The 20,925-nt window shown below is 38.8% G+C and overlaps 5 protein-coding genes across 10 annotated transcripts in view; 2 read left to right on the top strand and 3 right to left on the bottom strand.

Annotated features, from left to right (window-relative positions):
* The window catches only part of LOC107713901 (brain-specific angiogenesis inhibitor 1-associated protein 2-like), a 23,451-nt gene extending 18,679 nt beyond the window's left edge, over positions 1-4,772 (top strand). Inside the window, exons 7-11 of the mRNA XM_016519551.1 lie at positions 345-555; positions 1,768-1,830; positions 1,938-2,121; positions 3,157-3,197; positions 3,275-4,772. Coding sequence (XP_016375037.1) covers positions 345-555; positions 1,768-1,830; positions 1,938-2,121; positions 3,157-3,197; positions 3,275-3,356 — 581 coding nt within the window. The 3' untranslated portion in view covers positions 3,357-4,772. The remainder of the gene's footprint in view (positions 1-344; positions 556-1,767; positions 1,831-1,937; positions 2,122-3,156; positions 3,198-3,274) is intronic.
* Positions 4,773-4,860: 88 nt separating this feature from the next.
* Positions 4,861-10,332, bottom strand: ndufa3 (NADH:ubiquinone oxidoreductase subunit A3). 2 transcript variants are annotated; one of them, XM_016519576.1, is made up of 4 exons: positions 9,943-10,188; positions 9,743-9,814; positions 9,576-9,653; positions 4,861-5,613 (listed from the first exon to the last, which is right to left on the bottom strand). In XM_016519576.1, exons 1-4 carry the CDS (start codon positions 10,004-10,006, stop codon positions 5,522-5,524), a joined length of 306 nt encoding a protein of 101 aa, XP_016375062.1. In that variant the 5' UTR covers positions 10,007-10,188; the 3' UTR covers positions 4,861-5,521. The 2 variants fall into 2 exon arrangements, with proteins under 2 accessions (XP_016375062.1, XP_016375063.1); XM_016519577.1 differs by lacking the exon at positions 9,943-10,188 and adding an exon at positions 10,260-10,332 and having other exon boundaries at positions 4,865-5,613.
* On the top strand, positions 6,202-13,778 carry LOC107713915 (TCF3 fusion partner-like). Of its 4 annotated transcripts, none has more exons than XM_016519571.1 (6): positions 6,202-6,205; positions 10,798-11,050; positions 11,301-11,371; positions 11,877-11,946; positions 12,113-12,250; positions 13,637-13,778. In XM_016519571.1, exons 2-6 carry the CDS (start codon positions 10,826-10,828, stop codon positions 13,718-13,720), a joined length of 588 nt encoding a protein of 195 aa, XP_016375057.1. In that variant the 5' UTR covers positions 6,202-6,205; positions 10,798-10,825; the 3' UTR covers positions 13,721-13,778. The 4 variants fall into 4 exon arrangements, with proteins under 4 accessions (XP_016375057.1, XP_016375056.1, XP_016375055.1 ...); XM_016519570.1 differs by lacking the exon at positions 6,202-6,205 and adding an exon at positions 10,369-10,562 and having other exon boundaries at positions 10,820-11,050; XM_016519569.1 differs by lacking the exon at positions 6,202-6,205 and adding an exon at positions 10,370-10,593 and having other exon boundaries at positions 10,826-11,050.
* Positions 13,779-13,865: 87 nt separating this feature from the next.
* Positions 13,866-15,666, bottom strand: LOC107713917 (39S ribosomal protein L51, mitochondrial-like). Of its 2 annotated transcripts, none has more exons than XM_016519573.1 (4): positions 15,533-15,666; positions 15,366-15,421; positions 15,187-15,315; positions 13,866-14,149 (listed from the first exon to the last, which is right to left on the bottom strand). In XM_016519573.1, the coding sequence occupies exons 2-4, from the start codon at positions 15,418-15,420 to the stop codon at positions 13,953-13,955; spliced, it is 381 nt and encodes a 126-aa protein (XP_016375059.1). In that variant the 5' UTR covers position 15,421; positions 15,533-15,666; the 3' UTR covers positions 13,866-13,952. The 2 variants fall into 2 exon arrangements, with proteins under 2 accessions (XP_016375059.1, XP_016375061.1); XM_016519575.1 differs by having other exon boundaries at positions 15,187-15,294.
* Positions 15,667-20,014: 4,348 nt separating this feature from the next.
* arnt (aryl hydrocarbon receptor nuclear translocator) overlaps positions 20,015-20,925 on the bottom strand; it is a gene marked incomplete at its 5' end in the record, with an annotated part of 17,128 nt that continues 16,217 nt past the window's right edge. Inside the window, one exon of the mRNA XM_016519550.1 lies at positions 20,015-20,442. Coding sequence (XP_016375036.1) covers positions 20,356-20,442 — 87 coding nt within the window. The remainder of the gene's footprint in view (positions 20,443-20,925) is intronic.

Here is a 20,925-nt window from a genome sequence, read left to right as displayed (position 1 = left end):
GAGTGTGTGTGTGTGTGTGTGTGTGTGTGTGAGTGTGAGTGTGCGCATTTTTGTGACAAATGAGGACATACATGTGTATAATGACAAGGGTAGCATGTGAGTGAGTGAGTGTGTGTGTGTGTGTGTGTGAGTGAGCGTGTGCGCATGTGAGTGAGTGAGTGTGTGTGTGAGTGAGCGTGTGCGCATGTGAGTGTGTGTGAGCGTGTGTTGAGTGAGTGTGTGTGTGTGTGTGTGAGTGTGAGTGTGAGTGAGTGTGTGTGTGTGAGTGTGCAAGTCATTTGTTGTGTGAAGAATTACTCTCTCCTTATGTCCATTAACTGTATGTTATGGTTGTGATGGTTCAGGCTCGACTCTTCCCCGAGTGCTTCCGCTCTGTGCTCCGTCCCGTGTGGAGGCTCTGTTCCCTCACTCCCCAGACTCCTGCGAGGGAGAGAAGCCAGGAGACCGAGGAGGAAGCTCATGTCTGCTGTCCTTTCTGCCTGGAGACGCTCTGTCCCTGCTGATCAGTGAACCCAGAGACGGCTGGCACTACGGCCAGAACGAGCGCACGGGACGGTATCTGACCATCAGCCTTTCAGTCAGGGCCAGTTAAACACTAGCTATGCCTCATTTTTGTGGTGCAGAACTGAATAATCCTGTCAGCAATATGAGGAGCCTGTTCTGAGAACGAGGCTTATATGGTTGTTTTACAATGGCTTGGCATAAGCAAGATTTTCCTTTTGTTCGAAGCAAGTTTAAAGCCTGTTCACACCAAGAGTAAAGCCCTTCAAAACTATGCCTGAGGATCAGTGTTATCTTAGTATTATTAATATACTAATATAGTATTTAGTAATATTCTGAAATTATTTGTATTTTTATATTTTCAGTTTTATTTTATTTTTAGTTACATTTTTTGTCCAACATTTTTTTCTCACTTTTTTATTTTTTTACTGTTTTTATTCATTTGTATTTTAGTTTTAGTTAAATTAATTTTAATCACAGTTAGTTGCTAAAGCAATATTTCAAATTTTCTTTTGGTTTAATTTTTTTTTCAAGGATTATTTATATTTTATTTATTGGCCATTTTGTTGTATTTTGTTGTTTTTATTAGCTTTTGTTTTTAAAAAATGTTTTTACATTTTTAGGAATTTTTATTTTAACTTTAATTTCAGTAACTTAAGTACATTTAAATGAAAACGAGAAATGTTGCTTTGGCCACTAACTGAAATAAGTGCTAAAATGACTAAAACTAAAATGTAAAAAAATAAATAAAATTAAACCAAAAATTAAAATAGATTAAGATTAAAAGATTAAAATAAAATATTAATATTAATTTAAAATGAAATCAAATGAAAATTAGAAATGTTGCTTGGGTAGCTAACTGAGATAAAATAAGTTAAATGTTTTTGTAATATTTATATTATTTTGTTTCTGTTTTATTTCAATTAATGACATTTTTAACAGGTTTAGAGTTTGTTAATGACAACAATGCTGCTGAAGATGGAAAGATAGAGTACAGTTAGTGTGAGCTTTGGGATCATGCGTCTGAAATACAGTGCAATCTATATTATCAGAGGGGCTTTTTTTCTGTGCATTATTACATATTATTAACTGCAGTGCATTTAATTTAATCTGGTTTGAACAGACTTTTCTTCATCAGCAATTTTTTTTTTTCAGTCTTGTATGAACAGGCCTTTTAAAAGCTTATTGCTGTTTAGGTTTATGGTGCCTCAGATATTCAGACGCTCGTTTTATTGTTATGCTGATGTTCTGAACTCTCCTTCATAGAAAAGGCTGGTTTCCCTTCTCCTACACACAGCCTTTCCCCAGCACTCCCGGACAAGAGCTCAGGTCTGATCCATCCCAATGACATACAGTAATATCTTGCTGCTGTCTCAGAAGGGCTTGCATTCCCATCACTCCCCTCTTCTTCTCTGTGTCTCTTGTCACGGCTGCAGTCCTCCTGCCCTGTCGAAGGTGAACAGCAGCAGTATGGGGCAGTTAGACAGGCTTCCCCCCGCGGGTCAGATGCTGCAGGTCAGTCCTGACTCTGAGGACGAGAGGAGCGTCTTGTCCCAGCGCATCAGCACCTTCAGACCGCGACCCTACAGCATGATGAACCCCGAGACCAGCAGGATGAGGGTCAGAGAAACCACCTTCACTGTGACTGTATTGCTTTTTGAATGAAATGAAAAATAGCTGCAAATGTGCTCACCTTCAGGCCATCTGAGATTAGGATGAGTTTGTTTCTTCATCAGATTTGTAGAAATGCAGCATTGCATCAGTGTCTCAGCAATGGATGCTCTGCAGTGAATGGGAAATTCCTTTTTTTTTTTTTAAACGGTGAAAAGGGTAAAAAAAAAAAAAAAAAAAAGAGTACATTAGGTAGCCTACTTTTTTTTGTATTGCAGATTTTCTAAAATGTTACGTTAATATATGCAGTTGAGATACTAGTGAATTAAACAACGCACCAATTTGCATACAGTTCCAGAACATAAATCTGAACATTAAATAAAAAATTTTTGATTTTGTTGATATCTAGAGTTAATGGTTTTCATATAGGGAATTTTGTATTTCTTTTTTAGCACAAAATAATATATTTTGAAGAATGATGGAAACCAAACTGTTAACGGTAGCCATTGACTTCCATAGATTTTTTTTATTTTTTTCCATACTATGGAAGTCAATGGCTACCGTCAACTGTTCCAACAGCTGAAAGAAATTCATACAGATTTTGAGCAACTGATTTTTGGATGAACTATGCCTTTTAAATGTGTATTTTGGATGTTTAGTTTCAATAATCTGAATAAAGACAAGTTATGGAAGCAAAATAGACCAAAATCTCAAAACTGAGCAGTGCATGAAACCCCAGTGGTTTTGGCTGTAGTGTCTCAAGATTGTACAAAATATCTGCATGGAACATTAATCTTTACTTAATATCCTAATGATTTTTGGCATAAAAGAAAAATGTATAATTTTTACCCATACAATGTATTGTTGGCTATTGCTACAAATATACCCCAGAGACTTAAGACTGGTTTTGTGCTCTAGGGTCACATATAACATTTTTTTTCATTGTAAATGTTCACTTATTTCTCTTTCTGACTAAATCATGCAAGGATTTAGAATGTATTGTTTTATATTCTGCTGACGCTGACGTGTTTTCGTGTTCCTCAGACGTCGACTGATTTCACCTCGACGCCTCCGTCACCCAGCAGGTAAAGCTAGTCCCCTGTGTTCAGAAGAGCTCTCCGTGTCTGATGGGTTAGTTCATTTAACCGTCCCCTCTTCACAGGATCAACCCGTTCGCTCATATTCGCCTCAAGAAGACAGTGACCAATGATCGCTCCGCCCCTCTGATACAGCAGAGCCTTTGATTGACAGCCAGAGATGCTCCTGTGAATGCTTCATGAATAACCCAAACTCTGAGAGGCAGAGTTTACACCTTTGAGAGAATTAAGTGCATTTAGATCATTTAGGATTTAGCAGATCAAATGTATATTCTATATATATTACATTATCAGAAAAAATTAAATATTCCAAGGTCTTTATGTATGAGTGCACTGACCTTTAACATTTAATTCCATGTTATGGACAACAGTTTCTTCAGTATTTTAACTCCTTTACTGTAATGTCTACAATGAAACAGTCAATTCTCAAAAAAGTCAGTTTGACAAAACGTAGATGTTTTTGGTATATCTGATATTTGTGGAGACGATTCACAATTTAGTTTCATGAAATATTCTAAATTCTGTGGTTATTTACTCACTCGTGTCATTCCACATGCTATCTATCATTTTTGGGTGAATTGTTCCTGAGTGTACTTCCCACACAGAATAAGATACTTTCTCCTAAAACTTTTATTTTTTAAAATATTGAATAAAGACAAGGTATCCTAGAGCATTCTGGGAGAAGCAGGTGAAGGGACTGTTGGAGTCAAAAGCAGGAAAATGGAGTGTAGTTATATATAGAAAGGCTTTGAGAGAGTTGGAAAGGATTTTGGAAAAGCATTGTGTTTGTGAAAGTGTGACGTGAAGAGGCTCTCGCTCTGGTCTCTGGTCTCCCTTCCGTCTGCTCTTATGTGTTTTGTTAAACCCCAGATCTCTAAAACTAAAGCTTGAGACCGCGCAGAGACGTGACAGAAGGTCTGGAAAGTGTAGACGTGCTGGAGGACGTGACAGATAGATGAGAAATAAGCGTCTTTCTGACCCTTTTTCACCATTATTTTGGGACAGAGAAGACTTAACGATGTATTCGAAATTAACCAAAAAGAATATGATTCATTTACTTTTGAGTTTGTGTGTTACTGTAAGTTAAATTGTTTCTGAATTGTCTTAAAAGTTGCTTATCGTTGTGAGGTTTTACACTGAAACCAATCTAACCAATTATTAATGGTGAGACCTTTGTTCACAAATGTTCGAATTATTTCTCCACTCCTGGGTCAGTTTGTTCTGATACCTTCATTTATTAACTTTTTCTATTATAAAGATATCTTAAGTTGAATAATGCTAAAAGGTTAATCTCCAACCTTATATATGCAAACATAATGGTATACTGTAATTAAAAGAATTTTTTTTTTCATAAAGTATCATAATTACATTGAATTTGATAACAACATGAATTTGATATTTGATCATGTTCTCGTCATCATCTGAGATGATCAAGAGCATCTTGAGCTTGAGTGGATGCAAGAATGCTCAAAAACACTCATTTACAGGCGCATCTCAACAAATTACAAAGAAATCACGGAAAAGTTATTATTTTTTGTTTTATTTTAAATGTCCTAAGCTGTAAGTCATAACCATCAGAATAAAAAAAAGAATTAAAAAAACTCTTGAAATATTTCAGTTTGTGTGCAATGAATCTAGAATATGAGAAAGTTGGCTTTTTTGAATTAAATAACAAAAAATAAAGAACTTTTCCATGATATTCTAATTTTTTGAGATGCACCTGTACACTTGATTAATGCTCATTTCTTTATATTAAATTCATTTAAATCCTAGACTGTGTTTCCGAGTTGAAATGAAAAGCATCTCAGACTTTTGGACGCCGCTGCATGTTAGTCTGTATTAGTTTGTGAGTTTAACTTTGATCCCTGCTCACACTGTACTTTTATTAAACACCCCAGAGAACAGCGAACACTGGCATTTAAAGCAGGACTTTACTGTACGACTCAGCCTGATATAAAAGCATTGTGCTCTCACTCACACATTTTGGACTCTTGAACGCTTTCACTTCATGATAACTTTATAGCCTTTCTTCCCTTTGTTTTTTAAATGAACTTCAATAAACAAAGTTAATCTCTGTGGTTTGGACTTGTTTCACTCTCTATACACAAACTATTATGATAAAAGCCCATGAATGTTACAAAACTGTAGCAGAATAAAAGATATGGTGTTTATTACTGATAAAGCAAGTCTATTTTGTGAAAGACTAAAATAATCTACAATATCAATACAATATATATAGGGTAATTAAATAAAGGGCTTTTATTGAGACATAAGTAAAGGTGAGTGTGACTGTACATGACTCTGAAGGGCTTTCACAGGTTTTTCAGCCAATCCAGGTTCTTCCCCTGCGGGTCCGAGGGATGCGCTGGAACGTCTGGCATGTTTCCATCATCTCGAACTGGGACTGAAGAGAGAAACGTGATTCAAAAGATCAACTAAAACTAATTACAGATTCATGATGAGATTAAATGCACTGAGCTCAAGCCTTTCAATATAAACATCTGAGAATGAATAAATAAATCAGTAAATGTAATAATAAAAATCAGGGTCATTTCAGCTAACTAAAACTAAATCTGAAACTAAAAACCACACAAAAAAAATTTTTTTTTTGATACTTGAAATAGAATAAATGTTCACAGAAATTAAATATACAAAACCTTTTCTTTCAGATAGCTTCCAAAGCAACATATTTTAATTTAGTTTAAATTTATGTACTAAAATAACTACAACTGAAATAAAATTAATAAAAACTATATATACACATGTATATATAAAAAAACAAAACATTACTTTAAAATAACTTTAAATTAAAATGAAAATATAAAAATGAAAATTCAAAATAATAAAAACTAATAGTATCTCAAAGAGATATATATATATATAAATACACAAGTGCATCTAAAAAAATTAGAATATCGTGAACAAGTTCTTTTTTTTTGTAACTTAAAATATTTCAAAAGGCTTTTTGTTTAAATTTTTATGATTAGTGTGTGTGAGTGAGTGAGTGTGTGTGTATGTGTGAGTGTGTGCGTGTGAGTGAGTGTGCGTGTGACTGAGTATGTGTGTGTGTGAGTGTGTGCGTGTGAGTGTGTGAGTGAGTGTGTGTGCGTGTGTGTGTGTGTGACTGAGTATGTGTGTGTGTGTGAGTGTGTTAGTGTGTGCGCGTGACTGAGTATGTGTGTGTGTGTGAGTGTGTTAGTGTGTGCGCGTGACTGAGTATGTGTGTGTGTGTGAGTGTGTTAGTGTGTGCGCGTGACTGAGTATGTGTGTGTGTGTGAGTGTGTTAGTGTGTGCGCGTGACTGAGTATGTGTGTGTGTGTGAGTGTGTTAGTGTGTGCGCGTGACTGAGTATGTGTGTGTGTGTGAGTGTGTTAGTGTGTGCGCGTGACTGAGTATGTGTGTGTGTGTGAGTGTGTTAGTGTGTGCGCGTGACTGAGTATGTGTGTGTGTGTGAGTGTGTTAGTGTGTGCGCGTGACTGAGTATGTGTGTGTGTGTGAGTGTGTTAGTGTGTGCGCGTGACTGAGTATGTGTGTGTGTGTGAGTGTGTTAGTGTGTGCGCGTGACTGAGTATGTGTGTGTGTGTGAGTGTGTTAGTGTGTGCGCGTGACTGAGTATGTGTGTGTGTGTGAGTGTGTTAGTGTGTGCGCGTGACTGAGTATGTGTGTGTGTGTGAGTGTGTTAGTGTGTGCGCGTGACTGAGTATGTGTGTGTGTGTGAGTGTGTTAGTGTGTGCGCGTGACTGAGTATGTGTGTGTGTGTGAGTGTGTTAGTGTGTGCGCGTGACTGAGTATGTGTGTGTGTGTGAGTGTGTTAGTGTGTGCGCGTGACTGAGTATGTGTGTGTGTGTGAGTGTGTTAGTGTGTGCGCGTGACTGAGTATGTGTGTGTGTGTGAGTGTGTTAGTGTGTGCGCGTGACTGAGTATGTGTGTGTGTGTGAGTGTGTTAGTGTGTGCGCGTGACTGAGTATGTGTGTGTGTGTGAGTGTGTTAGTGTGTGCGCGTGACTGAGTATGTGTGTGTGTGTGAGTGTGTTAGTGTGTGCGCGTGACTGAGTATGTGTGTGTGTGTGAGTGTGTTAGTGTGTGCGCGTGACTGAGTATGTGTGTGTGTGTGAGTGTGTTAGTGTGTGCGCGTGACTGAGTATGTGTGTGTGTGTGAGTGTGTTAGTGTGTGCGCGTGACTGAGTATGTGTGTGTGTGTGAGTGTGTTAGTGTGTGCGCGTGACTGAGTATGTGTGTGTGTGTGAGTGTGTTAGTGTGTGCGCGTGACTGAGTATGTGTGTGTGTGTGAGTGTGTTAGTGTGTGCGCGTGACTGAGTATGTGTGTGTGTGTGAGTGTGTTAGTGTGTGCGCGTGACTGAGTATGTGTGTGTGTGTGAGTGTGTTAGTGTGTGCGCGTGACTGAGTATGTGTGTGTGTGTGAGTGTGTTAGTGTGTGCGCGTGACTGAGTATGTGTGTGTGTGTGAGTGTGTTAGTGTGTGCGCGTGACTGAGTATGTGTGTGTGTGTGAGTGTGTTAGTGTGTGCGCGTGACTGAGTATGTGTGTGTGTGTGAGTGTGTTAGTGTGTGCGCGTGACTGAGTATGTGTGTGTGTGTGAGTGTGTTAGTGTGTGCGCGTGACTGAGTATGTGTGTGTGTGTGAGTGTGTTAGTGTGTGCGCGTGACTGAGTATGTGTGTGTGTGTGAGTGTGTTAGTGTGTGCGCGTGACTGAGTATGTGTGTGTGTGTGAGTGTGTTAGTGTGTGCGCGTGACTGAGTATGTGTGTGTGTGTGAGTGTGTTAGTGTGTGCGCGTGACTGAGTATGTGTGTGTGTGTGAGTGTGTTAGTGTGTGCGCGTGACTGAGTATGTGTGTGTGTGTGAGTGTGTTAGTGTGTGCGCGTGACTGAGTATGTGTGTGTGTGTGAGTGTGTTAGTGTGTGCGCGTGACTGAGTATGTGTGTGTGTGTGAGTGTGTTAGTGTGTGCGCGTGACTGAGTATGTGTGTGTGTGTGAGTGTGTTAGTGTGTGCGCGTGACTGAGTATGTGTGTGTGTGTGAGTGTGTTAGTGTGTGCGCGTGACTGAGTATGTGTGTGTGTGTGAGTGTGTTAGTGTGTGCGCGTGACTGAGTATGTGTGTGTGTGTGAGTGTGTTAGTGTGTGCGCGTGACTGAGTATGTGTGTGTGTGTGAGTGTGTTAGTGTGTGCGCGTGACTGAGTATGTGTGTGTGTGTGAGTGTGTTAGTGTGTGCGCGTGACTGAGTATGTGTGTGTGTGTGAGTGTGTTAGTGTGTGCGCGTGACTGAGTATGTGTGTGTGTGTGAGTGTGTTAGTGTGTGCGCGTGACTGAGTATGTGTGTGTGTGTGAGTGTGTTAGTGTGTGCGCGTGACTGAGTATGTGTGTGTGTGTGAGTGTGTTAGTGTGTGCGCGTGACTGAGTATGTGTGTGTGTGTGAGTGTGTTAGTGTGTGCGCGTGACTGAGTATGTGTGTGTGTGTGAGTGTGTTAGTGTGTGCGCGTGACTGAGTATGTGTGTGTGTGTGAGTGTGTTAGTGTGTGCGCGTGACTGAGTATGTGTGTGTGTGTGAGTGTGTTAGTGTGTGCGCGTGACTGAGTATGTGTGTGTGTGTGAGTGTGTTAGTGTGTGCGCGTGACTGAGTATGTGTGTGTGTGTGAGTGTGTTAGTGTGTGCGCGTGACTGAGTATGTGTGTGTGTGTGAGTGTGTTAGTGTGTGCGCGTGACTGAGTATGTGTGTGTGTGTGAGTGTGTTAGTGTGTGCGCGTGACTGAGTATGTGTGTGTGTGTGAGTGTGTTAGTGTGTGCGCGTGACTGAGTATGTGTGTGTGTGTGAGTGTGTTAGTGTGTGCGCGTGACTGAGTATGTGTGTGTGTGTGAGTGTGTTAGTGTGTGCGCGTGACTGAGTATGTGTGTGTGTGTGAGTGTGTTAGTGTGTGCGCGTGACTGAGTATGTGTGTGTGTGTGAGTGTGTTAGTGTGTGCGCGTGACTGAGTATGTGTGTGTGTGTGAGTGTGTTAGTGTGTGCGCGTGACTGAGTATGTGTGTGTGTGTGTGTGAGAGAGTGTGTGCGTGTGAGTGAGAGTATGTGTCTGTGTGGGTATGTATATATATATACAGGTGCATCTCAAAAAATTAGAATATCGTGAAAAAGTTCTTTTTTTTTGTAACTTATTTCAAAAAGTGAAAATTTCATACATTCTTTACATGTAAAGTAAAACATTTCAAAAGGTTTTTTGTTTTAATTTTTATGATTAGCGCTCACAGCTCATGAAAGTCAAAAATCAAGTATCGCAAAATATTCCCCTAATCGAAGAAACACCCCAATAACCCTGGTGTCAAGCGTTTACACACTGCATGAGGATAATATACCTGGATAATTGTATGGAATAGCTCGGTTCATCATTCCTGTGTATTTTGTTAAAGGGCTCAAAGCCGGCAGAAGGCAAGCTGAAACACAATAAATGAATAAAAACATGTTAGATTCATAAAGCAGGAAGATTTAGACCCATAATGTGATGCATTAATATCTCAGTCACCCAGCAATCCGATCCCACAGGAAACTGTGATCACTGGCTCTTTATTCCAAGCGTTCTTCAAAAACCTGCCAACTAGAGAAACAAAGAGTTTGATTACAGTGTTTAACTAAACTGTCACGCCTAACCTAACCCTAACCCTAATGATGGTATCATATGATAATACCATGGTTCTTGATAATATTTCACAGTAGTGCTGAATTATTGCCATGTATTCATAGAATACCATGGTACACGTCGAAAACAAGCCATGGTAGATTCTGCCATAATTTTGTTAAGCGTTTAAAGGCCTCCGATGAGTTATCATTTATTCATGTTTAAAGCAGAGCACAGCAAACCACAGCTAGTATGAGACCAAGGTCATTCTCTTATCCGCACATCATACAATAATTATTTTTAGTACACGAATAGATTGCAATAGCTCTCATGAACTGCCTGTTGATTCTATTTTTGTAAATACGATCAAGCCAAACTAAAATAAAACATCTTTCAAGCAGCTAACACGCAAAAATATACTTACCGGCCGCCATGTTTGCTTCTGTAGTCCTGTTTCAGGTATCGTGGGAATTGTAGTTCGATAACAAATGCTGGTGACGCATTCGCTGTGGATTGGCTGAACGGTCAATGACGTGTTTAAAACGCGTCTCGTTGTTTCGAAGGCTGTAGTGTAGGAGATGAACATGTAGATGTTTACTTTTATTTGATCATATGAAGCAGGCTAATTCTTGCTTTTGTCAGATGTATCGTTTAAATTATGTATAGACGGAACTGATGAGGAGTAGAAAACATACCTGCAGGATTTATAATTAACTGACTGAATCATGTATGGCTCTTTGCAGTATTATTAACCAAAGGTAAGTATTGAATACAAATAATTAAAACGGTTAAAAATGGCATGTAAATCGTATTAGCATATTCATAATCATATTGATATTGCAGAACAGAAACGCTCCATGTGAGTTCATAGAGAGCATGCTTAGTTTGTGTTTAATCAGTAAGATTATTAACATCTTTATCTGTAAACCAGTCGCGGGATATGCTGTTATATTAACTCAGAGCTTCTGTCTGTCTGTGGATGTGCTTCAGATGATGGAGGATTTCTCAGGTCTGGCTCTTCCTCCGCTGTTCGGGGGTCACATTCTGGAAGCGGAGCTGGAGACGGGCGGCGTGGAGCTGGGCCCCAGCGGCACTGAGCTCCTGGATAGCGATGGGGCCCCGTCGGGCCCCGCACAGGACGGAGAAGATGAGAGGAGAGAGCTGGACCACAGCAAGTATCACGCTCTCAGCAAGAGGTGCAGAGAGATTGAGCAGGTGAACAGATTTACACTGAACTGTAGTGTAGAGGAACGGCTGACCCCACAAAATGAAGTTCACCGTCACTCATGTTCAAAAAAGCTCAGTTTTTGAATCTGAAATGGGAAAAGAGTGGTCAGGATATTCTTCAAAACTTCACATTTTGTGTTCCATGGAAAAAATAAGCACAGTTTTAGCACAGCATGAAGATGGGCAAATGATGTCTGGGAAGGTTTCGTGACCAAATGTCATATGAACCCGTTCTCAGGTAAATGAGAAGATTTTGGGACGCCTTCACCAGGTGCAGAGACTGACACGACGACTAAGGAAAGAAAGAAAGTATGTGCACATAAAAACACTCAAAAGCATCAACTGAGTAAGAGTCATAACTATGACTGCTACTGATGATTCATTTTTCTATTGTTTTAAGAAATAGTTCACCCAAAAATGAAAAATAGCTGTAAATGTGCTCACCCTCAGGGCATCTGCTACATTTCTCCAAATCTGATGAAGAAACAAACTCATCCTAATCTCAGATGGCCTGAGGGAGAGCACATTTTCAGCTATTTTTAATTTTTGGGTGAACTATTCCTTAAATCATTTTTTTGATTAATCTAACAATATCTTTGCCACCTACAAATTAAACCCAACAATGGCTAGTACTGATAATAACCAAAAATGCATTTGTATTTTTTTTTATATATGTATATATATATATATATATATTTCAGGTACACATCAATTTACATAAAAACCCAACTAATACTGTAAAGTATACAGTGAACCTCTCATTTGATACAGTGCGTCTAACAGCTGAATGTGTGTGTGTGTGTGTGTGTGTCAGGTTTCTGATGAAGACTCTGGACTCGTATGGAGATGATTACAGGACAGCACAGCTCACCATCACACTGGAGGTGAGAAACACGCTGATGATACACAACTCAAGCTTCATTTAAACTGTTTGACATACAGCTGTTCACACCCAATTCTGATCTTCAATAGTAATGAATCTATTTGTTCCAAGAGTGTAGTTCATATCAGTGGCTGATGGCACATTAAACACTCGATGTGTTCATACAGGATGAAGGGAAGGCAGGTTTAGATTCAGCTGTGGGTGCTGATGAAGACAGCTCTTCTCCAACGTTTCCTCATCAGTCAGCAGCTGGACCAAAGAAAAAGAGGCACCGGGTCCCAAAGGACCGAAAGCGAGACGCACAGGTATGAGACCCCCACGACATCTGTTTAAAGAATAGAAACCCGTGACGCATGCAGTAATTACTGACCAAACATTTAGATTGTTTTTGAAAGAAGTCTCTTCTGTTCACCAAGGCTGCATTCATTTGATCAAAAACACAGTAACAAAACGAAATATTGTTGCAATTAAAAACAAGTGTTTTCTATGTGAATCTCTGTTAAACTGTAATTTATTTCTGTGATCAAAGCTGTATTTTCAGCATCATTACTCCAGTCTTCAGTGTCACATTATCTTCAGAAATCATTCTAATATGCTGATTTGCTGCTCAAGAAACATTTCTGATTATTATCAGTGTTGAAGACATTCATATTTTTGTGGAAACTGCGATACATTTTATTTTTCAGGATTCACAGCTGAATAGAAAGTTCAAAAGAACCGCATTTATTTGAAATAGAAATATTTTGCAACGTTATAAATGTCTCGACTTTGCTGAATAAAAGTATTAATTTCTTAAAAAAAAAAAAAAAATCTTACTGACCCCAAACAGTAGTGTCAGTGACCGATGACCCATTAATGTATAAAACTATATTCCACCAAGAAAAGGACTTGTTTATTTTCATGCACGTTCGTGTCTGTAGACATGTGCACATCTCCAATAACTCTTACTATTTCAAACATCACACCTCGCCAGTGTTGGGAAGGTTACTTTGGAAATGTAATAGGTTACAGATTACAAGTTACCCTACTTAAAATGTAACAAGTAGTGTAACTTTTCAATTACTTTATTAAAGTAACGTAACTGATTACATTTGATTACTTTTCTAAATTTCTAATGGTTTCAACTATTAATCATTTTTAAACATGTAAACCCGGCAGGGTTAAACTTACAATATGTGCTCAACACTGATAACTGTCAGACTTTCGAAATAAATTGAAGTCTGACAGTTATCAGTTGAATAAAGATTACAATATTTTAATTTTAAAGAAGACATTGGATGCAAAATATCTTCATTTGCATAGAAATGTGTCTTAGCAGTGTGTGGACACAACCACCTTACAGTTATCGAATAAGCATGTTCTAAACTCCTGAAACGTTGGTGTTTCATATTTTAGAGCAGTCACTGCAATTTATGGAAGAACTCAATTAAATCTGTATGTGGGAGTGTGTGTGAAAAAATCAGATGTAACCCCCTTTGTAATCCTTAACATTTTCATAAGTAACTGTAATTTAATTACAAAGTTTTTCTTAGTAACTGTAACTGATTACAATTACTTTTATTTTGTAATTAAATTACGTAATTCCGTTACATGTAACTAGTTACTCCCCAACACTGCACCTGGCAAAATGATAAGCAGCAGCAATAGTGACGCTTGATGTAAAGTGTGTGTGTTCTGGTTGTTCCTGTCAGATGGAGTCGGAGCATCCGGTCACGGCACAGGATTCTTCAGTCCTCGCTGATCCCAGACCAGACGAGCACACTGAGGCTCATTAGCATGTGGGAAATCACTCAACTGTCTTTCAGGAATCAATAAGAATTTTTTTGTTGCAAAATTATGCATTTTTTAAATAAATGTTTTTAATGCAACTCTTCAGCATTCGAGGTCAATCTTTTGTAATGATGATGACATTAAGGAATTTTGACAGTTTAATGAATGGAACTGCATTTTTTTTATTATTTTTTTCCACAAATTGAATTCCACTTCAGGACAAATGAAGGCGGAAGTCTATCGGTGTTTGCCGTATCTGTTGAAGCGGCGGTACAGGAAGCTGATCCTCTTATCCAGGCTGTGCTTGTCCTCGGTCAGCATTCGCTCTCCCACCATCCGCTTCTTCCTGATGAGCCGCTGGAGCTCGTTTCCGCTGAAGCCTCGGAGCCACACCGGTCCCCGGATCAGGTCTTTTGGATGAGCTTTAAAATCTCCTGCAGTCAAACAGAGTCAATGCTGATCAATGTACCATACAGCCTAGTGCTGACAGAAGACTTAGAAAATTAATTGCTGGTGATATGAACATTGTGAGGAAATATCTGTCCATTATATTTCCTAAAGACTTGTCATGATTTCCAGTTTTAAGAGTTTAAATCTCTCATTTAAACCCCAGTTGAGATCCATTAGAACCGGAAGGAGCGATTCATTTTAATGAGTCAGAATGAATCCGTTCAAAATACAACGATTTGTTTGTTTGCATCGTGTTCATGGAACTTTCTGTGAGGCATTGTACACACAAGTTAATATCAAATACATTTTTATTTTGGTGCATGCATATAAAAGTGTTCATTTAGTAAAAAAAAAGTCTTAAATTTTACTGTATCTTTACTATATGTTCATATTTTGTCACTAATTGATTTGAGAGCAAAAATATGAATACTGGCAAAATGATGAAAGATAATGAGATGCAGGGTTCCTACAGCAGGCTTTTATTACAGTAGTGCATGATTACTCAATGAGGGTTAGTAAAAACCTTCCTGTAGTGTCAGGTTCAGTTTGACCTGCATTCACTTTTCAAACTGCTTGAAATACTGGTTAAACTGTTTATTTTTTAATATTTCTCATTTAGGGTAATGAATGTGCATGCAAAGTTTTGACACAAATATGCAGGCTGCACAAATTTTCTTACAACTTTTGTGTTGAGACAAACTGACTCACATGCAATACACCAAAAACAGCATATGAAAAGAAAAAGAAAAGAACACCTTTATTGTAGCTTGTCAAACACTGTAATATGAAATGCATATTAACGAGACTGCTCTTCTAAACCATCTAAGGAGAATTAGAATTCAATTTCATTATCTACTGAGTTCAGTTAAAAAAAAATTGTCCCAGGTTGTTTTTGAAGCTCAACTCATAGTCTGCTGCAGCACTGAAAACAAATGTAAGAAACCCAAATACATTCTCTACTGAAATACAAAGATGAGAATTATTTAACAAATAGCAGGAACTTGAATATATGTTTGCTCACCCAAGATCCCGATGTTGTCATAGACTCCAAACACGCTTCTCTTCTCCGTCCATCGGTCCAGCTGTCTCAGTTTGGGGATCGCGTGCATTCGTGTTCTAGCGCACGTGCCTGCGTGATACAGCAACAACACTTTACTCACTTCCACACATTACAGCAGAGATAGAGAGCATCACACACACCTGTGCTGAAGAGTCGAGCCGAGGATTGACGGAACACTCCTCCAAACACAGACATGCTGCAGAGAGATTACAAAGCATCTCCATCAATGATAAACCAGCTTAACCATGACCTTCAGTCGCGAGCACACTGACATTACATCAATTCAGTCTTTACAAGCACACTTTACCTTCAGCGAATCCGCGCTGAAAACGAAAAAGTGCTTTCAAACGACAGATGGATGTTATATAATTTAAAACTTTTGAAATCCTCTAGATGAATCTAACGATTTCAGTGTTATCCATGTGTACGTACTGCAGCCATGACACGTTTTTCAGAATAAAAGTGCTATATATATATATCATTTTAAATTTATTTTTCAAATTAAATTCTAAATTCTTGTTTCGGACAGACAGTTCAGAAGGTCCAGAAAGATACGACCTAAACCAAGACAGAGGAGTGCCAGTAATCCCAATAGAAGCTAACCTGTCGAGAAGTATCTTATGTGAGAGAGTATCAAAGGTGTGTGTGTGTGTATATGTGTGTGTGTAATTTGTGTACCTGTTTTTCTATTCTGGTGGGGACTTAAACCTGAATACACACAGACTCATGGGGACTCGTGTCATGGTGGGGACCTAAATTGAGGTCCCCACGGGTAAACAAGCTAATAAATCACACAGAATGTAGTTTTTTGAAAATCTAAAAATGCAGAAAGTTTCCTGTGAGGGGTAGGTTTAGGGGTAGGGTTGGTGTAGGGCAATAGAATATACGGTCTGTACAGTATAAAAACCATTACACCTATGGAGAGTCCCCATAAGGATAGCTGACCAGACATGTGTGTGTGTGTGTTTGTGTTTGTGTCTGTGTGTGTGTGTGTGTACATATTAACAGCTAGCAATGTATGCAATAGTTTACAAAGTGTCCAGTCAACTATTGACCATATTTAATGCCTGTATTTTAATTTGTATTAAAGAAAAAAAGTTATATATCTCCAAAAGAAAAAGAAAAAACATCAACATACTGTTTTTTACAATAAAACCACAATTTATTATTTAACTGTTAATCAGCACGCATAAATTAATGCATGCACAACCAACTAATTAAAATCTCTTTTGTAAGTCGCTTTGAAGTGTCTGCCAAATGAATAAATGTAATGTAGATATAAAAAAAAAAAGAACGATTATTCAAACCCTATTCAAAGCATTTCAGATGTTCAGAATCAAACTATATCATGGCATTGCGTAAAGCTCACATTTTGAACATTGCCATGTGATCAGCTGTAAAAGTGTAACTGCATCCTTCCTGTGGTTTTGAGTTTCACTGCACTATAGTTAATACAGTTAAGACTCACTGAACCAAAAATAGAAGCCTGAATATTCAGTGAGACACGACATTTATTCTGTTGCTCCCCTCTGTAGGACACTCTCATCCAGCCACATCAGATTTCTCACATCCACACGCAGTTTTGCTGATTTATTTGCACTCGATGATTCCCGGTGGTAATGAGAGCTCATAATGACACTCAGATCCCTTTTCCCGGATGAGTTCCAATGAAATCCAAGAGTCTCCACACAACGAGGGTTAGAGAAAGTGTAGATGCGTTTCCACGTGTGTTCTCGGAGTATTTCCAGAAGCATCTGTTTTAAAGTTCTTCTACAATCCAATGCTTCTCCAATGGTCCGCCTGCTTTAAACTTCACCCCTCCTCTTGCTCTTGCTCCTCCTGATAGGTGGACACAGAGATGGCGCTGTACGGATCCAGAACCATCTGAGCACAGCGAACCATTGTAACCAACAGAAACAAACACAGCAGGACCAAGAAGAAGAGAGCGAAGCCCAAATCCACATCAACGTCCAATTGAGACATTGGAAGAGGCTGGTCCATGATTACTGAAGACTGGAGGAATCAACTCTATTAGTGAGTGACAAACACATGATATACAGTGGTAAACGTCCAAGATATGAGCTGGATTTGCTCATGGCATTGTCCAAACGTCACTTCTTCCCTTAAATCCCCAGTTGTTCTTGTCAAACAGCAACCCTAGTCGCCGGTGTTGTGCTTCTGTCGGTGTAAAACAGCTCTGTATCAGACGAGTCTCACATTCCAGCACTCACGTGAAGCTCCGCTCTTCATCGGTTTGAGACTCATAATGTGCATTTGAAACTAAACTGAGCTGCTGAACTGCACGCAATTGATTCTGACCTCGACTTTTCATTCTCAACCGATGCAAAATGAAGACGTTTGGAAGAGATACCTTGATCCTGGCACTGGCTCAGCCTGCAGTCGTCGGTCAGGGATACATGTGCTCTTATCTCGGGTATTAGCATGTCTTCCTTTGGCCTGAGAGACATACACACCAACACTTGGCACCTGTGTCCACGATGAATAGTTAAACAGGAGTTTGGTAACAATCAGGCCTTATATGGCTTAAAACCCCCCTTTTAGGTTGCTTGAGAAACACTAGAGGCCACTTCATGTGTTACCAGCTGAGAATGATCAGATCTCAGAGCGATGGATCGGGACACAGATTGATGAAGCTCAGATGGTGATGGAGCTGGAAACTGAAAACCTACAAGGACTGACCCATGAACTACGCTCTTAAAAAAAAAAAAGTTTCCATTTTTGGTTCCCCAAAGAAATTAGAATCTTAACAGAACCATTTTTTTTCTTTGTGTGAAGAACATTTCTTTTTCCATTTTGAAGAACAGAACGGAAAGTTTCCATAGATGTCTAAGGTTCTTCATGGAACCATCGATGCCGATAAAGAAGCTTTAGTTTTAAGGGTGAATCAACATTGCACTGAAAAAAAAAAATGATTCATTGAATTTATTAGATTTTTTTGAAGGTTAAGTTGTTGCAATCAATTCATTTTAGCTACATTTAAATAAACAAATTTAGCTGACTAACTTTCAACATTTTTTTTTTCTTTTATTTAAATGTAGCTAAAATAAATGCAAAAAATGTAGTATTTTTTTTTCAGTGTGTGGGACAACCGAGTGATTTCATCACATAGGCCTACACCTGGCTTCTCTAGCTTTTTAGTCTCTTCCTTTGTTGCTGCCTTTTGGAGCCACGTCTTAACGTTTGTAACATTACAAATGTCTTTACTGTCACTTTTGATCAATCTAATACATTCTTGCTGAATACAAGAAAAAATACTGAATCCAAACCCTTGATAAAATGTACATTTAAAAATTCAGTTGCATTTTGCTTTTGTTATCATGGATTATAAAATGGCTAACTGAAAGGTAATGTACTGTACACTGGATATACTGTATTAATAGATTTGTCAAAGAGTGTCCACAGTTCAAATAAAGATCCCAACAAAGATTTTTTTTTTTTTGACAATAGCAATTTAATACAAAAAACAGTTCTCTTTAATATTTCATATACATATTTATTTTTCTATGTTGTACACAAACTGCAGTTCAAAACGGTGTGAAAATATAGAAGAAATAAAAAAACACTGACCCTTTCATATCCGAGGAAAAAAAGCGACAAATGCACAAAAGTACTGAAAAAAGACGCAGACACACCCACATTCAAAAGCAAACATCAAACATTTAATTAAAAAGCTTAAAGAAAATTAACAATAATCAACCCCGCCAATAGAAGTTCGGGAATATTCTCTGTACAAGACTAAATCAGAATAAGGATTCTTCTTTTTACATTAAAACAAGACATTATGATAATAATTAGGATAGCGACAAAATGGCTTTGAAGGACACAGATCCTGCTTGATTTGAATCTTTTTCATTGCGTTCACAAACACATGCCTGAGTGAAACCTCATCAGCGGCACACGTCAGAGGAGATGCATCTGTCCATTGAAACAGAATCGATCGGAGAAAACACCCGAGGAGTTTTACTGCATCAGTGTTACTGCACCAACATGAACCCAAGCCAGATAGTTAAACATCTGACTTTGAACTGAGCTAGCAAACAGGAGGCAGAATAGATTAAGAAAGCAAGGTTACACTTCATTTTAAGCAGTCCTTCTTACAGTGTAATTGCATTTAAGTACTGAGGAATAATCAGGGTTAATGTTAGGGTTAACTGCATGTTATTATGCATGATTTACTACAGTAAGTACATGTGATGTGTAACAAGGACACTGTAAAATAAAGTGTTACTAACATTTGAAATGGAATGAAATTTCAAAGTAGTTTTTAAAAACAGTTGAAGTATGAATTACATTAGATGATGTCGAGCATCATCGTTCATTTCAAATGAAAAATTCCAATTCAGTAAATTTGGAATTCCTCTTCCTGTCTTTCAAATTCAACATCCTGTTGAGCCAATTCAATTACAATCAGATTCAAATGACAAGTTATGAATGGAAATGGAGTCGATTCTCCAATAAAAAAAGAAAACAAGCTGCAGCTTCTGCGTTACAGACAACAATAAACCTGACCGACACATTCACAGCAACTTTCTGAGGCCAAACTCAAGAATTCAGTTCTCACACATTTCATCACCGGGGTCAGAAGCAGTGCAATCGGTACACAGACAGAGCAGACTGCCTTTGTGTGTGTGTGTGTGTGTGTGTGTGAGAGTGTGTGTGTGTGTGTGAGAGTGTGTGTGAGTGTGTGCGTGTGTGAGAGTGTGCGTGCGTGTGTATGAGTGAGTGTGTGTGAGTGTGTGAGAGAGAGTGTGTGTGCGTGCGTGTGTATGAGTGTGTGTGAAAGTGTGTGTGTGAGTGAGTGAGTGTGTGTGTGTGTGTGTGTGTGTGTGGCCATCTCATTAATCAAAGCATGTGCGTGTATGGCAGACAGTGTGAGACCTCTTGTGCTCGAAGTGTGCAATTGTGCGTGATTTTAAAGTGAACACATTTCAACGATGCCTGTCTGTCTGTGCACTACTCTGTATCCTCACATTATGGCTTATAACTTCCATTCTCACAATGCATCAGTCTCACTCTTGTTTTATATCCCTCTGTGCCTCCGCTCTGCCATCGATTTGGTTAAGAGAGTAAGAAATGGCGCGTGAGAGCGCAACAGGGAGTGAAGCGGGATCACTCGGGGAAAGGAGGAAACATGGGCATCTCGACGAAATCATCGTTGCTGAAGCTGCCGGTTTGATCCAACATGGAGATAACATCCTGAAGAAGAGAGAGAGAGACGGATGTTAAAAGAATAAACCATACGACAATTCAGTCAACGTTTGTTCCACAGAAGACCAGAAGATCATATGCACATGATGACAGAATTTAGAGACTTTAGTCTTTGCAACTTTACAGATCTTCTTTATGCACCAAGAGCTTGTAACACTCCGAAGAGAAAGGAAAAAATGAAATCGCATCATATGACCCCTTTAAGAAATAGTTCACCCAAAACTGAAAATGTGCAGAAAATGTGCTCACTCTCAAGTTATCCAGGATGTAGTTTTTCTTCATCAGATTTGGAGAAATGCAGCATTGCATCAGTGTCTCACTAATGGATGCTCTGCAGTGAATGGGTGCCGTCAGAATAGGGCTGGACGATATGGCCAAAATTGATATCACAATATATTTCTTAATTTCGGTCGATACGATATAATTCCGATATCGATATGAACACTATTTATCTGAAATAGAAATCTTTTG

Source organism: Sinocyclocheilus rhinocerous, unplaced genomic scaffold (assembly GCF_001515625.1).
Source record: "Sinocyclocheilus rhinocerous isolate Xijiao unplaced genomic scaffold, SAMN03320098_v1.1 scaffold1470, whole genome shotgun sequence".
Lineage (NCBI taxonomy): Eukaryota > Metazoa > Chordata > Actinopteri > Cypriniformes > Cyprinidae > Sinocyclocheilus > Sinocyclocheilus rhinocerous.
Note: the sequence above shows the minus strand (reverse complement) of the source record. Positions and strands in the feature narration are given on the sequence as shown.

What these genes read in the sequence shown, in the direction of transcription:
- ndufa3 (XM_016519576.1), bottom strand. Translation starts at nt 10,006, where the DNA reads ATGGCAGAATCTACCATGGCTTGTTTTCGACGTGTACCATGGTATTCT. An exon ending in TTCTATGAATACATGGCAAT is followed by an intron (nt 9,815 to 9,942) that starts AATTCAGCACTA and finishes TTGTTTCTCTAG; the next exon opens with TTGGCAGGTTTTTGAAGAAC. An exon ending in CTGTGGGATCGGATTGCTGG is followed by an intron (nt 9,654 to 9,742) that starts GTGACTGAGATA and finishes ATTGTGTTTCAG; the next exon opens with CTTGCCTTCTGCCGGCTTTG.
- LOC107713915 (XM_016519571.1), top strand. Translation starts at nt 10,826, where the DNA reads ATGATGGAGGATTTCTCAGGTCTGGCTCTTCCTCCGCTGTTCGGGGGT. An exon ending in CGACTAAGGAAAGAAAGAAA is followed by an intron (nt 11,372 to 11,876) that starts GTATGTGCACAT and finishes TGTGTGTGTCAG; the next exon opens with GTTTCTGATGAAGACTCTGG. An exon ending in ACCGAAAGCGAGACGCACAG is followed by an intron (nt 12,251 to 13,636) that starts GTATGAGACCCC and finishes TGTTCCTGTCAG; the next exon opens with ATGGAGTCGGAGCATCCGGT.
- LOC107713917 (XM_016519573.1), bottom strand. Translation starts at nt 15,420, where the DNA reads ATGTCTGTGTTTGGAGGAGTGTTCCGTCAATCCTCGGCTCGACTCTTC. An exon ending in GGCTCGACTCTTCAGCACAG is followed by an intron (nt 15,316 to 15,365) that starts GTGTGTGTGATG and finishes AAGTGAGTAAAG; the next exon opens with TGTTGTTGCTGTATCACGCA. An exon ending in TGACAACATCGGGATCTTGG is followed by an intron (nt 14,150 to 15,186) that starts GTGAGCAAACAT and finishes GTTTGACTGCAG; the next exon opens with GAGATTTTAAAGCTCATCCA.